This window comes from Heptranchias perlo, chromosome 2, assembly GCF_035084215.1.
Source record: "Heptranchias perlo isolate sHepPer1 chromosome 2, sHepPer1.hap1, whole genome shotgun sequence".
NCBI lineage: Eukaryota > Metazoa > Chordata > Chondrichthyes > Hexanchiformes > Hexanchidae > Heptranchias > Heptranchias perlo.
In genome coordinates, this window is record NC_090326.1 from 139,903,483 (window position 1) to 139,919,053 (window position 15,571).

The 15,571-nt window shown below is 43.8% G+C and overlaps 1 protein-coding gene across 1 annotated transcript in view; it reads left to right on the top strand.

Moving 5' to 3' along the window:
* ccny (cyclin Y) overlaps nt 1–12,106 on the top strand; it is a 251,570-nt gene extending 239,464 nt beyond the window's left edge. Inside the window, exon 10 of the mRNA XM_068007745.1 lies at nt 8,957–12,106. Coding sequence (XP_067863846.1) covers nt 8,957–9,073 — 117 coding nt within the window. The 3' untranslated portion in view covers nt 9,074–12,106. The remainder of the gene's footprint in view (nt 1–8,956) is intronic.
* Nucleotides 12,107–15,571: the final 3,465 nt, after the last annotated feature.

Genomic DNA, 15,571 nt, shown 5'->3' on the forward strand with positions numbered 1-15,571 from the left:
GCATCCGGTTCCTTCCAGGGTGCCACCGGGGACATCACCGGGGTCTGTCAGTCCTCTGCACACAAGTGCATAAGGCAGGTCACCGATGGGTTGTTCCGCAGGGCCTCGCACTACATCAACTTCGCCATGGATGAGCGCAGCCAGATGGAGAGGGCGGTTGGATTCCATGCCATGGCCGGCTTCCCACGGGTGCAGGGTGTAATCGACTGCACCCACATCGCAATACGGGCACCTCCGCATGAGCCAGGGCTGTTCATCAACAAGAAGGGGTATCACTCCATGAACGCCCAGCTCATCTGTGACCACCGCCAGAGATTCCTACACGTGTGTGCCAGATACCCCGGCAGCTGCCACGATGCCTTCGTCCTCAGGGAGTCCGCCGTCCCGCCCATCCTGCAGGCACCCAACGCCGGCAACGGCTGGCTCCTCGGCGACAAGGGGTATCCCCTACACACGTGGCTCATGACACCTCTGAGGAACCCCATCACCGAGCCGGAGCGTCGGTACAATGACAGCCACACTGCTACCAGGTCTACAATTGAGCAGACCATAGGGCTTCTCAAGATGCGCTTCAGGTGCCTTGATCGTTCTGGGGGAGCGCTGCAATACACACCATTCAGAGTGGGACGAATCATAGTTGTCTGCTGTGCCCTGCACAACATGGCCCAACAGAGAGGGGTGTGCTGGAGGAGGCCCCATCCACACCCGCCATCCACATTGAGGAAGGCGAGGGCGAGGAGGAGGAGGAGGCGGAGGAGGAGGAGGCGGCGGAGGAGGAGGACGCGCCAGAGGATAGTGGACGACCCATGCGCCGAGCCACGACTCACCGGGATGGTCGCCGGGCCAGGGAGGCACTCATACGTCAACGGTTCTCCTGGAGTCAGACACTGCGAGGCGCTCGCATCTCCTCACCTGCACATGCGAGCGGCCATACCAGCCCCCTCCACTGAAGAGTGTTGCCAGTAATCCTGCACCCACAGCAGTGTGCCCAATGGGTGGCAGCAGGTGTTCGCCGTCATGATGGCCTCCACGGAATGCACCTATTGCACAGGCCGCGGAAGAATGGACGAGAGGTGGCAGGAGTGGTGAGAATAGAGTATTTAATATCTCCAATGTGACATTATATAAAAAAAAATGTACAAATTAATAAACACCCTGGTGTATTCCCTTTGTGATTATAACGCCTTTGCAATTCTTCTCCGGGTACCCCTACGTGGTGCTACCCCTGTGGCTCCAGCAGAGGTAGTGGCAGGTTGCTCGTGTTCTTGCCTTGACCGGGTAGATGCTTTTGGCGGACGGCCCCTGGGTTTCGGTGCCCGTGAGGGCACCTCCACAGACTGTTCCTCCTGCACCGGGGCAGGGGCAGACTCGGCCACCTGGAGAGGAGGCTCCATTGCGGGTACTGGTTGAGAGGTGGGCGACGGGTGGGACGTGGGGGCGCCTTGAGAAGCGTCCCCGCTTCCATGTCCCCGGTCACCATCATCCCTCTCTTGGCCTCGGTCCACATCACCCCTTCCACCCTGCTGGACGGCAGTTTGGATGGCATGTGTGAGGCCTTGCAAGGCCACCCCTAGTGTATCCGTCAGCCTGTTGATGGCGGCGGAATGTTGCTCACCCTGAATCCGTACAGACGTTGTCAGGGCCTGCAAGGACTCGATCTGGAGCTGTGCGTGACGCTCGAGGGAGGCCAGCCTGTCCTCCACCGCAGACAGTCCCGCACCTACCCGCGACACTGTGTCGCCGGTACCCTCCTGTGCCTGCGCCACCAATGCCCGCATGCAGGAGTTGGACTCCTCCATCGCCTGCGCTATTGTGGACAATGCGCGCGGCACCTCTCCCAGTACCTCAGCAATTAGCTGGTGCCCCTCGACGACTCTCCTTTTCACTGGTGGCCCCCTGGGTTCAGCATCTGGGTCCGACTGAGCAGAGCCTGGAGATGAGAGCTCCCTCCGTCGCGGACCCTCCGGGGCTGCCCCTGCCACCAGGGTCTGCTCATGCTCACTCGTGCGCGGTGACTCACCAAGTGCTACCCCAACTAGTTGGCGAGGGGGACCCACCGAGGTGCGTGTCTCTGCGCTGGTGGATGGTTGGCTCTGATGTGACGATGCACCCTCAGAGACCGCCATGTCCTCTGAGGAATCGCCCTCCACGATCGCTTCACACACAGACGGACCTGCAAGAGAACAGAGGGCACTTTGAGGCATGTGGACCAACTTGACAGTGCGCCTGATGGCAGGTGATGATACGGTAACTCGCAATCATGGGTGTTGAGTGTCAGCTTTCCCTTACCGGCCGTTTCGGCAGCGACACACTCGCCATCGGCCACCGACAGGCAATGTCGCGTGCGGGCGAGGTCGAGTGCCTCCACCTCGGCGTCGGTGAGCTCCACCACTTGCGGCGGGCCACCTCCGGTGCGTGCCCTTTCCCGATTGTTCTTGCTCCTCTTCTCCTGTGAAGGCAAAACACAGATGTGTGAGTGGGTGCGTATTGCATCGTGAGACGCATCGAGCATCGGTGTGGTTGGGTTGAGCGTGGCGCAGATGGATGGGAGGATGCGTGGGCCACGTGCCCATCCCATTGCATGGGGATTGGGATGTGTGGTAGTGTTCGGGTGGGGTCAGGGACGGTGGGTACTTGCGTGCACGGCGAGGATGGTGAATGAGTGGCTGTGAGGATTGCTGATGGAGCGCAGTGGTGGCTGTGCAGGAGGGGGTTGTGATCTGTTTGGCGTGATGGTGGGGACGGGATGTGGGAGGGTGCGTTGGTGTACTCACCTTGCCAGACCTAGTCAGGTCATTGAAGCGCTTGCGGCACTGCTCCCAAGTCCTTGGGGTGTTGCCCCTGCTGCTCACCTCCGCCGCCACCTCTGCCCATGCCTTCCTGGTGGCGGCGGCAGGGAACTTGCGTCCATCTTCTGGGAAGAGCGTTTCCCTCCTCCTCCTCACGCCCTCCAGCATCAGCTGCAGTGCTAGGTCTGAAAAACGGGGCGCAGCCTTTCCCCTTGGCTGAGCCATCATCTCAAACCTCTTGATTGCAGCAGGAGGGGCTTTGGGAGACTGCCCCTTTAAGTGGAGCTCCTACATCGCGTCGACGGTACTGCGCATGCGCAGCCGGCCGGCACGCAGCTGGGGAGCGGAGAACCCGGAAGCAGGGCTTAATCGGTCCAATTATCACGCAATCGCGTGGGGGACGCACACGATTAGCCGTCCGCGTTTTCCACGCTCCCGGAGGACCACCCGCTGGGAACCCGCAGGCCTGCTAAATTCGAGCCCAATATGATAGAATTTCACATTGAGTTTGAGAGTCAGAAACTAGAGTCTTAATCTTAAACAAAGCCAATTACATAGGTATGAGGGTCGAGTTGGCTAAGGTAGATTGGGACATTAGATTAAAAGGTATGATGGTAGATAAGCAATCGCAAACATTTAAAAAAAAAATTTCAGTATTCTCAACTATTATACTTTCCATTGAGAAATAAAAACTCCATGGGAAAAGTGATCCATCCGTGGCTAACTAATGAAGTTAAGGATAGCATTAGATTAAAAGAAGAGGCCTATAATGTTGCCAAGAAGAGTACTAAGCCTGAGGATTGGGAAAGTTTTAGAAACCAGCAAAGGATGACCAAAAACTTGATGTAAAGGGAGGAAATAGAATATGAAAGTAAACTGGCAAGAAATATAAAAACTGATTGTAAGAGCTGCTACACGTATGTAAAAAGGGAGAGAGTAGCAAAAGTAAACGTTGGTTCCTTAGAGGGTGAGACAGGAGAAATTATAATGGGGAATAAGGAAATGGCAGAGATGTTAAACAAATATTTTGTATCTGTCTTCACAGTAGAAGACACAAATAACATCCCAGAAATAATGGGGAACCAAGGGGCTAATGGGAATGAGGAACTTAAAGTAATTAATATCAGTAGAGAAAAAGTACTGGAGAAACTAATGGGATTAAAGCCGATACATTCCCTGGAGGTGATGGTCTGCATCCTAGGGTTCTAAAAGAGGTGGCTGCAGAGATAATGGATGCATTGGTTGTGTTCTTCCAAAATTCGCTAGATTCTAGAACGGTCCCATCGGATTGGAAGGTAATAAATGTAACCCCCCATTCAAGAAAGGAGGGAGAGAGAAAACAGGGAAATGACAGACATCAGTCGTTGGAAAAATATGGAATCCATTATTAAGGAAGTGGTAACAGGGCACTTAGAAAATCATAATATGATTAGGCAGAGTCAACATGGTTTTATGAAAGGGAAATCGTGTTTGACAAATTTAGTAAGAGTTTTTTGAGGATGTAACTAGCAGGGTAGATAAAGGGGAACCAGTGGATGTAGTATATTTGGATTTTCAAAAAGCATTCGATAAGGTACCACATAAAATGTTGTTACACAAGATAAGGGCTGATGGGATTGGGGTTAATATATTAGCATGGATAGAGGATTAGTTAACTGACAGAAAAGAGAGTAGGGATAAACGGGTTATCTTCAGGTTGGCAGGGTGTAACTAGTGGGGTACCGCAAGGATCGGTACTTGGACCTCAACTATTTACAATCAATATTAATGACTTAGATGAAGGGACCAAGAGTAATGTATCCAAGTTTGCTGCCGATACAAAGCCGGATGGGAAAGTAAGCAGTGAGGAGGATACAAAGAGTCTGCAAAGGGATATAGACAGGTTAAGTGAGTGGGCAAGAAGGTGGCTGATGGAGTATAATGTGGGGAAATATGAAGTTATTCACTTTGGTAGGAAGAATAGAAAAACAGAATATTTTTAAATGGTGAGAAACTAGTAAATGTTGGTGTTTAGAGAGACTTGGGTGTCCTCATACAAGAAAGACAAAAAATTAGTATGCAGGTACAGCAAGCAATTAGGAAGGCAAATGGCATGTTGGCCTTTATTGCAAGGGGGTTGGAGTACAAAAGTAAGGACGTCTTACTACAATTGTATAGGGCTTTGGTGAGACCTCACCTAGAGAACTGTGTACAGTTTTGATCTCCTTATCTAAAGAAGGATATACTTGCATTAGAGGCGGTGCAACGAAGGTTCACTAGATTGATTACTGGGATGAGAGGGTTGTCCAATGAGGAGAGATTGAGTAGAATGGGCCTATACTCTCTGGAGTTTAGAAGAATGAGAGATGATCTCATTGAAACATAAAAGATTCTGAGGGGGCTTGACAGGGTAAATGCTGAGAGGTTATTTCCCCTGGCTGGAAAAGTCTAGAACTAGGGGGCATAGTTGCAGGATAAGGGGTCGGCCATTTAAGACTGAGATGAGAAGGAGTTTCTTCACTCAGAGGGTTGTGAATTTTTGGAATTCTCTGCCCAGAGGGCTGTGGATGCTGAGTCATTGAGTGTATTTCAAGGCTGAGATCGATAGATTTTTGGACCCTAGGGGAATCAAGGGATATGGGGATCAGGCGGTAAAATGGAGTTGAGGTCGAAGATCAGCTGTGATCTTATTGAATGGCGGAGCAGTCTTGAGGGGCCGTATGGCCTACTCCTGCTCCTATTTCTTATGTTGGTATGGTAATAAGCCATAAGAGTGAGAAAGATCTCCGGTTAAATCTCCCATCTGTGCTGATCTCGGCAAGAAACATAGGCCATTCAGCCCCTCTCAAGCCTGTTCTACTCGCAGAGGGTGTGTTACAGTTGACCTGTTCTTGGGGAAAGGGGAAATCGATCAGAGTTTCCACTCCTGATCGCTATCCAGTGACTCCTATTGGAAGGCAGGCGTGTGCGGATAACAGGTGAGGACAGAATAGGATGGGATTTGAATAGTCTTTCAACATGCACTCGCAAGAATCACACATGAAGAGTGGTCAATCGGGTATCTTGGCAGCGGAGTTGCTGGCATGCATAGAACCATGCCTCCATGAGAGTTCGAACTTTCCGGAGCTGAGGTGATCAAATTGAAAAGAATTAATTGTCCATAAGGCAAAACATGGTGGCAGAAGCAGAATGCATATCATTCTGCAAAGCTTGTGATTGGAAAAGTCGGAAGATTGTAAAAAAGAAACAGATGACCAAGAGCATGCTTAACCTGTAATCCAATCTTCAGAACAGGAAGACTTTTAACTGCTTCAGCTTTGCTGTTGAGTTGAAGGGCACTTTAAGTACCCCTCAATTTTGATGCAAACGTCAAGTCATCTCTTATTCTCCATTTGTATTGGTCTCAGTTTATCAGCACTTGCCAAGAGGTTACTCAGTCTGATCAATCTAAAGTATAGCTTTTTGCTTACTTTAAAATATGGTTAGTAACTATGTTAGAATTGAATCTACAATATTAATTGAAAAGATGGGTGTCTAGTACTGGTCATGGTGGAGTGTATACTGATCGTGTCCCAGTTTCACTCGGAAATTTAATTTTAACTATTCATTCACTGAATGGTTAGTAAAGTATATATTTACATTAAAATTGTTGCCTTTCAATATTCTTGATAACTTTTAACACATTTTTGCTGCCTCATTTCATTCCTGAACTTGTGCTGAATTTATTCATTCTATGTTGATTTATTGATAAGATACATCTGGTTACTGATTCTGTATTTGAGTGCAGACATAAACCATAATCCATCCATGATGGTGCATTATGATATAAAGCTTCATAAGTGAGATGTTCTCCCACTGCTTTGAGATCCCCATTACTCAGTACCCATTATACCCATAATTTCACATGTGCATAAATGAGATGAGGTAAATGACTTTGATTTGAAGGCTCCTTAAGTCGTTTGAATTGATTTAGATCTGAGACTAACAATGATTCTATTACCACCTGTTACGGCAATGATTTATCAGTTGGGGGTAGTAATCATTTGGAAAAGCACATGCATCCCTAAGAGAGCAAAGCAATCACTTATCTCGGGTGCAACTGAAATAAGTGAATAGCGATGCAAATATTTATAACAGGCTTTCTACAATCACTCACAGGCCGATTGCACACACTGCAGGGGTGGGGTTGCGTTATTTCCTTTGTGGTATTATCTAACACCAGATAATGTGAACTCGATGCACTGTCCCAGGGTCAGGTAAAAATAATTGTATTTGTCTGAGCTTGCTCTTGCCTGTCGTGAACAGGTGCTTATTTCAATCCTGGTCATTTGTCAGTCAGGGTCACAGCTTGCCTCTCTATATACCAGGGTCAAGGCTTTCTAAATGTTGCCTTCAAACATAAGAATGCCTTGTAAGCTGAGGAACACGTTTGGCCAATGATGCTTCAATTGTATTGGTTTGATGAGTTCTTTGTGTTGGCTGTGCTATCGGGGAGAGGTGCTGAAGGGAGGTTAGTCTGGAGCTCTCAGTGAGTGAGGAAGACTGGATGGGTGAATCACCCAACCTGTTCTATTCAGAGTAAGATAACAGATTTACAAAATGTTACCAGGACAGGTCAGAGACTGAATTGTTTCAAGTGTTCATCAATTTATAAGGCATCCAGTGAACATATAGCCAGTTCTTTAATGGATGTATCTGGTTCTACCGTCTCGACAAGACCTTTATTTATACAATAATTTCTATACTGTATAAATGAAAGTTTGTTTGTTCTTCACTGAAAACGAGCTCTGAGTTTGCTGTCTATGATGGACATGAGCTGTACAGTGAAATCCTCTGCCAGCTATCTTTATTGATGTTGAGCAGGCTTTATTAAAACAAACTTAAGGTGGAAACAAACCTCAAACATATAAAAGGGAGATTTATATAGGAATGAGAAAGATGGCTAAAGCTAGTGTTAAAAAGAAAAACTGCAAAAGCTGGAAACCTGAAATAAAAATAGAAAATGTTGGACACAGCAGATTGATTAGTATTTGAATGAGGGAGGCGGGTGAATCCTCAGCAGGCTCTGTCACTTGTCTTTCTTGCGTGCTGAGTGTTTCCCATGTGTTTCCAGCATTTTCCATTTTTCTAGCTGCTGGTAGGTTGCGACGGTTATCAGAGGATTTAACAGTGGTAAATTGTGCAGTGTTTTGTTCAAATTACCTGCAATAAATGAAGCCAAGAGCTTCCACAATAGCTAAGTTGGTAAAGATAGCATGTAAATGAGCCAGCAGGTCCCAGTTTAATATCCCCGTCTGTGCTGAGATAGCTGATCTCTACAGGGGTGGCAACAGGGGCACTGCAATTGAACTTTGCTTCCCTGTAGTAGGGAGCGGAAAGCCACACCTGATTGCTACGCAGTTACTCTTTCTGGAAAGTGCATGTGTGGATTCTGGGTGAAGACGGCATTGGGCTAGGCTGTGATCCCTATCTGCCTAAAGGTTGAACAGCCGCTAGTCACTATCTAGACTCTCACATGAATAATGGGTGAGATACTGCGGGGTGGGCACCTTTAGCGGTTGAGCGGGGGAGAAAACTGGCCAAAAGAAATGAACACTGTTTTGTCATAGTGATGACCACCTGCATTCTGTGCACAGGACACAGATCACCCACAGCCAGGCCAGCATGCATTAAATAACAGCGCATCTGCAAGTATGTGGTTCTCGTCATAAGATATTTGTCTCAGTGCTTCAAGATGGGATTGGATCTTTTGAAACGGTTAAAAATATAATTATCATGAAAATTATAGTAAAATGTTCATAGCTGCTACCACTAATAATAACCGTGCAATTGATCCCTATTTACAAATGTAATGTCTGGTTTGCAAACCAGAAGTTCATGGTGACCAATCTCCTTTAAGTGGAATGAACCTAGTTACTCGAGCAAAATATCCAGTATATTTTGTCACGTAGCAATGAAATTAAATAGCATGAAAGTTATTGCTTGAAGTGTGCAGGGTCAAAAGTTATAAGAATTGTTAACACAAGTGTCAGCTGTAGTTCTGACTGATGAATAACCTTCAGTAAAAGATTGTCTATAAATGGAAAATGAACCCCATGACACGCTCCCTAAGTTCCAAAGTTGTTTGTTCAGTTGTGGTCTGTACTCTTTGTTGCACCGTTAACCTTTGTCGACTTTGAATCTTACAGGCACTATCCCGACTATGTGAGGACAAGTACAAGGACTTGAGGAAATCTGCTCGGAAACGCTCGGCCAGTGCAGATAATCTGACTGTGATCAGATGGTCCCCGGCCATCATTCCCTAACAGTGGGCAATTTTGCTTGTGTACATTTGCTGTCATCCATCCAGATTTTGCCTGGGGGGAAAAAATAAAGAGACTTTTTAGACTTTGGCAAGATGCCTTTACAGTGCCTCCATCTTGTGTAGCACAGGAAAATGGAAAATCTCATTGGAGAAAAAAAACAGTATGAATTTGTGAGAAAGGACTGACATTTCTAGCATTTTCACTGCCTCTAACCCCCTTTTAAAATGGGTTTTAATATGGGGGCCACAATAATTAATGGAAAAGGGGGTATGGAGATGGAAAACTGAGGAGAAAGAGTGTCACTTTTTAAGCTGTCAGCCTGTTTGCAGGGAAGATACGTGAAGCACGTGGAAAAATAAGAGATTTGCTTTCAAGTCGCGTCTGAATGAATTTGTGGAGTGGCAGTGTTTTAACTTAATTTATTCTAAGGGTGTGACTGGTAAATTCACGGCCCGCAGGAACAAACTTTTCACTGGTGTGTAGGAGATGAGCCACTCGTGTGAAATGTCACACGATGGTCAGCAACTATCTGCTGCATTTCAGAATCCATTTCAAGATGTGCTTACGATTCTATTAATTGCACCCATACCTTACCACAAAGGCAATATCTCCCCAGAGGAGGCAAACCCCTGGTATTCTTTCAGCCCTGTGAAAAACCACCATACGACGCGCACAACTCTAGTGCACTTGTCTTATGTGGGTCTTTCACACACTGAAACAAAACATGCCACGCTGGGCAGTTCCTGGTCAGATACTCTCGATATATTCCACAAGACACTACACATTGATGTTTTTGTGCCAGTACATTATCTTCTTTGTGCTTTTGGTGTAGTACTCTGTACATAGTGCAGAGTCTGTCGAGCAGCACAAGATTCCACCTCTATCTATGCTAGAGTAGCCACTTTTATTTTCATATCGCTATTGATTTTATGAATATATTCAAAGTTTTATTTTATATCTGTCATTTCCTAATGTATAGCTTTGACTTTTCACCTTATGTTAGCATGCACATGCTGTCACTATAGTATAATTGGTATATAAATCAAAAAGCATTCTCATTCCTAATATCTTGATTTTATAGATTTTTTTTTTTGCCTTTTGTATGCTTTTCAACAATACGTTATATTACATCCAGAACGGGTTTTGTCATGGGTCTGTTATTCACAGGAACATGCTGCTCAGGACTGTACCAAGTGGTCTGGATGGGGTTAGATGTGGTAGAGTTGCTTTTCTGTTCTGATGCTCCATTTCATGGACCTCACCAGTGCCCTCTTCTGGCAGTTTTCAAAATTTAGTTTGTATGATTCCTTAATAAGCATATTAGGCACTTGGAACTTTTAGTCTGTCACACTCAAATCAAGCTTATTGTTGTTATTAGTACACATTTTTAGTGGTTCCAAAAATTGTTCATCAAACATTATTTTGTATTTTGTACTGGACTGATTGCAATGTGGGACTCCGATGGAAATTGAAGCACAGATAAAACTGCACATACTTGTTAATGGAGAGTTTTAACTCCTTTTTATAGGCAAACATCTACTTGATTTTCTTTTTGCATGAAATAAACCATTGAAAACACAATGTGGCCAGTTGAGAGAAATTAGTACTAAATAAGAGTATCTGAATATTGGGTAAATTAATGCCAGTGTGTTTGTCAAAGTTAAGAGTGACTCAGGCATTGCATTAATTGATTTTTAAAAAAATTCCATTTTGCTCATCTGAAGCAAAATTATTGTGAACCAACTGTGGGAGATCCCATAAAATGACAAGACATGAAAAATGATTTAATTGCGCTCCTCCAGTGGCTCAGAGGGTAAATGCACTGCACTGTGTAGTACCAAGCCATACAGACCAGGGACAGTTTGATTCCTGGTCTGTGCTGAGTTAGCAGATCTCGGCTTCATTTGGCCTCAGCATCCTGGGCACAAAAAAATAAATTGGCAGGCTTTCCACTGGTTCATTGCTTTCCGGTAGATATCTGCTGCTGGGAATTGTGCAGATGCTGGCGGAAGACAGGATTGGGCTTGGCTGTGATGCTCTCCTTGGACTGCCCAGTCTCGTGTAAAGAATGGCTATTTGAGTGAGGTACCAGAGAGATGCTGGCACCTTTGGAACCATTTCCTAGCAAAAGTCAATGCCTTCAGAAGAAAAGAGGAGTAAAATTAGGGAAAAAAATTAGCTGTGTTAATTATTTAATCAATACTTATAACTCCAATCTATTTTGACCAAAACCTTAAGTGCAAGTTAATATTTTACACCCGTAATGATTTAATCAATGGTTTAATTTTTTTTTGATACACAATTTTCCAAGTATTTTAGGGAGAAAAATCATTGTGTTAACATGACTGCGAGTGAATTTTGGTGAGATGAACATTGACGAATTCTGTAATTATCTGAGTACAAGTGTACTTTTGTGAAGTTTATTAAACTTGTTAAAGATTGTATAACCTATTTATTGTATGTATGTACATACAGTCTGATGCTTACTTAAAATGTAAAGTGGTCTCAGTAGAATCTGGCTCAGTCTGGTTTAGACTGGTGATTCTTGTTTTAGCCTTGTGCACTGGACTCTACCTCTGTATAGAGAGTTTTCCCCCTGATCTTTGGTTAGTTGGAACAGATAAAGCTTTTTTTTTGTGACAAACTGATTATGTATCTTGATTATATTTCTTGTGCTGAGAAAATCTACTGTAGCTATTTTTTTCAGTTTGACTTCTGATGTGTAAAACCCAGAAAAAGACTTACATTGAACATTTTATGTTTCTTTGTATTAATGAAGAAAACAGTGCTTTGCATTTTGCTCCCTTTTGTTCGGTCAACTTTGCCAAATACAAAACAGTATCTATGGATAAACTGCACAATACCAACAGATGCTCTGGACTGTATTTCATTCTTAAACATACAGTAATCTGCCAAAGAGCTGCACCCTGTTTAGAATTTTGGGGTAAGCTCTGATGATTATTTCCCATTGCTTCCCATTACTGTGTTGGTGAATGATCATTTTAATAAAGATAGGTGCCAATTTGGTTACACCCTGCATATTTGTGCTTATTCAAAAGATTGCATGAGAGCAATTCTCTGATGGACTCTTCCAGTGAGGTATAAAAGGTGACATCATAATTAAGCTATTTTCATGATGTCAACATAATTTAGTTGTGTGCTTAGAATATAAATTTTACCTGCTTTACATTTCAGTTCTTGATTAATTTGCCAACCCACTGATTTTGCCTTTTTGTCTCTACCTACATTTTCTGTGTGCCCCTTCTTCTGTTTTTTCCTCATTCAGCCATTTTTTTCTTCCTTGGTGGTCCCTGTTTCACTCCTGGCCTTCCCTATTTTGTGCACATTACAGGTATTTGTATCATTTGAAGACTTTACCACCTTTCCTGCTTACCATTTCCAGTTTACCAGTTCTCCTCTATTCTATTGCCGGTGTCTGCTGAAGGAGTGCAATAAGAAGCAACTGTGTAAGTTGTTTGCTTCCCTTCTGTTATCAAACTCCTCCTCACAAGTCATCCTGTCATTGGTGCTGATCAGGAAAGGGGCATGAAATCTGTACAGGTAGATCATATAGCATCCAGATCTTTGAGAGGATGAGAACTCCTCATTTGACTTCCTTAGTAACCTCCAAAACATGGAATGCATTGGCAGATGTCCTTACCAGAAGAAGAAATCTCCGGAAAGTGGCTTGTCCTTTATTCACATTATACGCCAATCTGACTTTTGTATATCCCTAAGAGTACTTTGCCTCCCTTCTCAAAGGGTTAATTTTATGTTGCTCATTCTCTTGGGTCTGTCATTATGATACCTTTAACAATGATTTGGCCCATAAGAACCTTTTGTATTTCCTTCCCTGTTCTTTGTCATTTAGATGATGTTGGACAGGTTTCACGAGAATGCTTCACCTTTGTTCCCCTAGCCCCTCTGAGCTTAACCAATGTGGTAGCTCCCATGTGGCTGTCTTGGCCCTATTTGAAATGACTTATCTTCAAAGTCATTGCCTAAAGGTTAGGCATGGTTGGAGAAGTATTATTATTTCTAGACTACACAGATACAGCCTTCTCTCTGAACAATTTGGTTCTAATCATATCACTCATTTCTCAGTCAGGACTTTAAGGGAACAATCCTGATTATTCTCCTAGCCAGACTATATTTTTTCATATCCAACATCAATTGGCTTAGGCTGCAATTTAACTTTTTTTTAAAAAATTCTGTCCAGGGACCCTAGAGGTCTATCAAATCCTTTGCTTCTGTTTTGATGGTTGTTTTACTTCTGTGAAGGATTCTCGAAGCAAAATACCAAAACCTCCTCTCCTAATTGAACTTGTTTAACCATTCATTTCAGTTGGTTAAGTTTTTACAGCAAAAGTGAACTCGCTCGCCTTGTGTTAGGCACCTGAAACTTCTGACCTTTAGGCAATGACTCGAATTCTTACTTTGTTCACTTTTTGAGAGTAGGAGTTCCTTTCATCAGGAAGATCCAAAGTAGAGATTTCTGATGCTAAATACCCCTTCTCTACATTTGCTTTATCTCCCTGTTTGTAGAGATATCATCCCCAGATATTTCAAGCCAGTAGTTTCTGCAATTGCACATAAGTATTTCACCATCCTTAAAACTAATCAATGGCAGATTAAACCTATACTTACAGATACTTTTGGGTTACACTGTGATATTAGTAATGAATGTATTTAAGTATTCATATGAAATACCTCAGTCTAAGATTTTAATGAAGATGCTAACCAGTTTATTTTAAAAGGGTTAGTGTTTTTGTAAAAAATAATGGACAAATGCATTTCTTATGAATGTGTTTGTTACTAATACTGTACAGTTTTAACCCACATGTTTCGACTACACTCATTCAGAGCTGTTTTGGTTATGAACGCAGGCAGGCTGGGTTTGGATGTAATTATGTTGTCATCTCTCAGATGATTAGGTTCTTGTACCTTACATAGATTCCACTTTGCTCCAGAGAACTCTTATTCCAGATGTGACTGTTAAGTTAGTATTCAGGTAGGTCATCACACCATCATCATCACTGAGGGGAGATTTAATTGAGTTATATAAAATTATGATGGGACTAGATAGGTCCTCCCTATCCACTCTATCAGTCAGTGACCAGGGGGCATAGATTTAAAGTAATTGGTAGAAAGTTTTGATGGAAGCTGAGGAGAATTTTTTTCACCCAGAGGGTGGTGGGGGTCTGGAACTCACTGCTTGAAAGAGTGGTAGAGGCAGAAACCCTCAACTTATTTAAAAAGTACATGGATGTGCACTTGAAGTGCTGTAACCTACAGGGCTACAGACCAAATGCTGGAAAGTGGGATTAAGCTGGATAGCTCTTTTTCGGCCGGCAAGGACACGATGGACCGAATGGCCTCCTTCTGTGCTGTCGCTTTCTATGATTCTATGACCTATCTGTATTGTGTTTGATTCACAATTGCATCGTAAGTTAAATTGAGGCTTCCACATATTTATGAAAGCATAAATTATTTTCTATTAAAACAGCATATTTCTGAATAGACCTCAATCCATCCCACTGCTTCAAAAATTAGTGATCGTTGAAAAACCAAAACAGTTTTTAAAAAATAAAAACTGTGCAATGCTCAAAGCTTTGCCAAGTTTACTGTTTTAATTTAGCAGGGTGAGGGCAGGAACTTGCTGTTGAGCCATGTTTCTCTGTCAGTCACCTCACCCACCTTGCCAAACTCACTGTTCAAACCCCACTCTAGGGACTTGAGCACATAACCATGGCAGATACTTCAGTGCAGTACGGAGGGAGTGCTGCACTGTCAGAGGTGCCATCTTTTTGAGGCGATGTTAACCCTTTTATCTTTCAGGTGGATATAAGAACATAGAAACAGGAGTAGGCCATTCAGCCCCTCATGCCTGCTCCACCATTTGATAAGATCATGGCTGATCTGTGACCTAGCTCCAAATACCTGCCTTTGGCCCATATCCGTTAATACCTTTGGTTGCCAAAAAGCTATCTATCTCAGATTTAAATTTAGCAATTGAGCTAGGTGGATATAAAAGATCTCATGGCACTATTTGAAGAAGAGCAGGAGTGATCTGCAAATTCTGCCAAAAAAGCAACATTATTAACTGTTCTGACATCTTATTTGTTGAATAACTCCATGGTACCAGTCCACTGCTGTTTACTAGTAGGATATTTGTATTCCTATTTTGAGGCTTAATTCTGGATAAAATCAATGCTGAAATCAATCAAGGCTGCAGCCTTTACTACTCATCAATGACAGAGGTACAGCCAGAAGCAGACCATTTGCCTGGCCTCCCATCAGAGGTAAGGTCCATAGTACTAGAAGAGAGGAGAAGAACATTAGCATTTATATGGCATCTCATCACATCTCAAATACCGTAAAATGTTTCACATACAATAGGTTACTTTGAAGTGCAGAGAGTGTTATGTAAGCAAGTGAAAAATAGTAACTGCAATCATATTGATTTCCTCCTGTAGCAATAGTGTTACTAAAGCATTT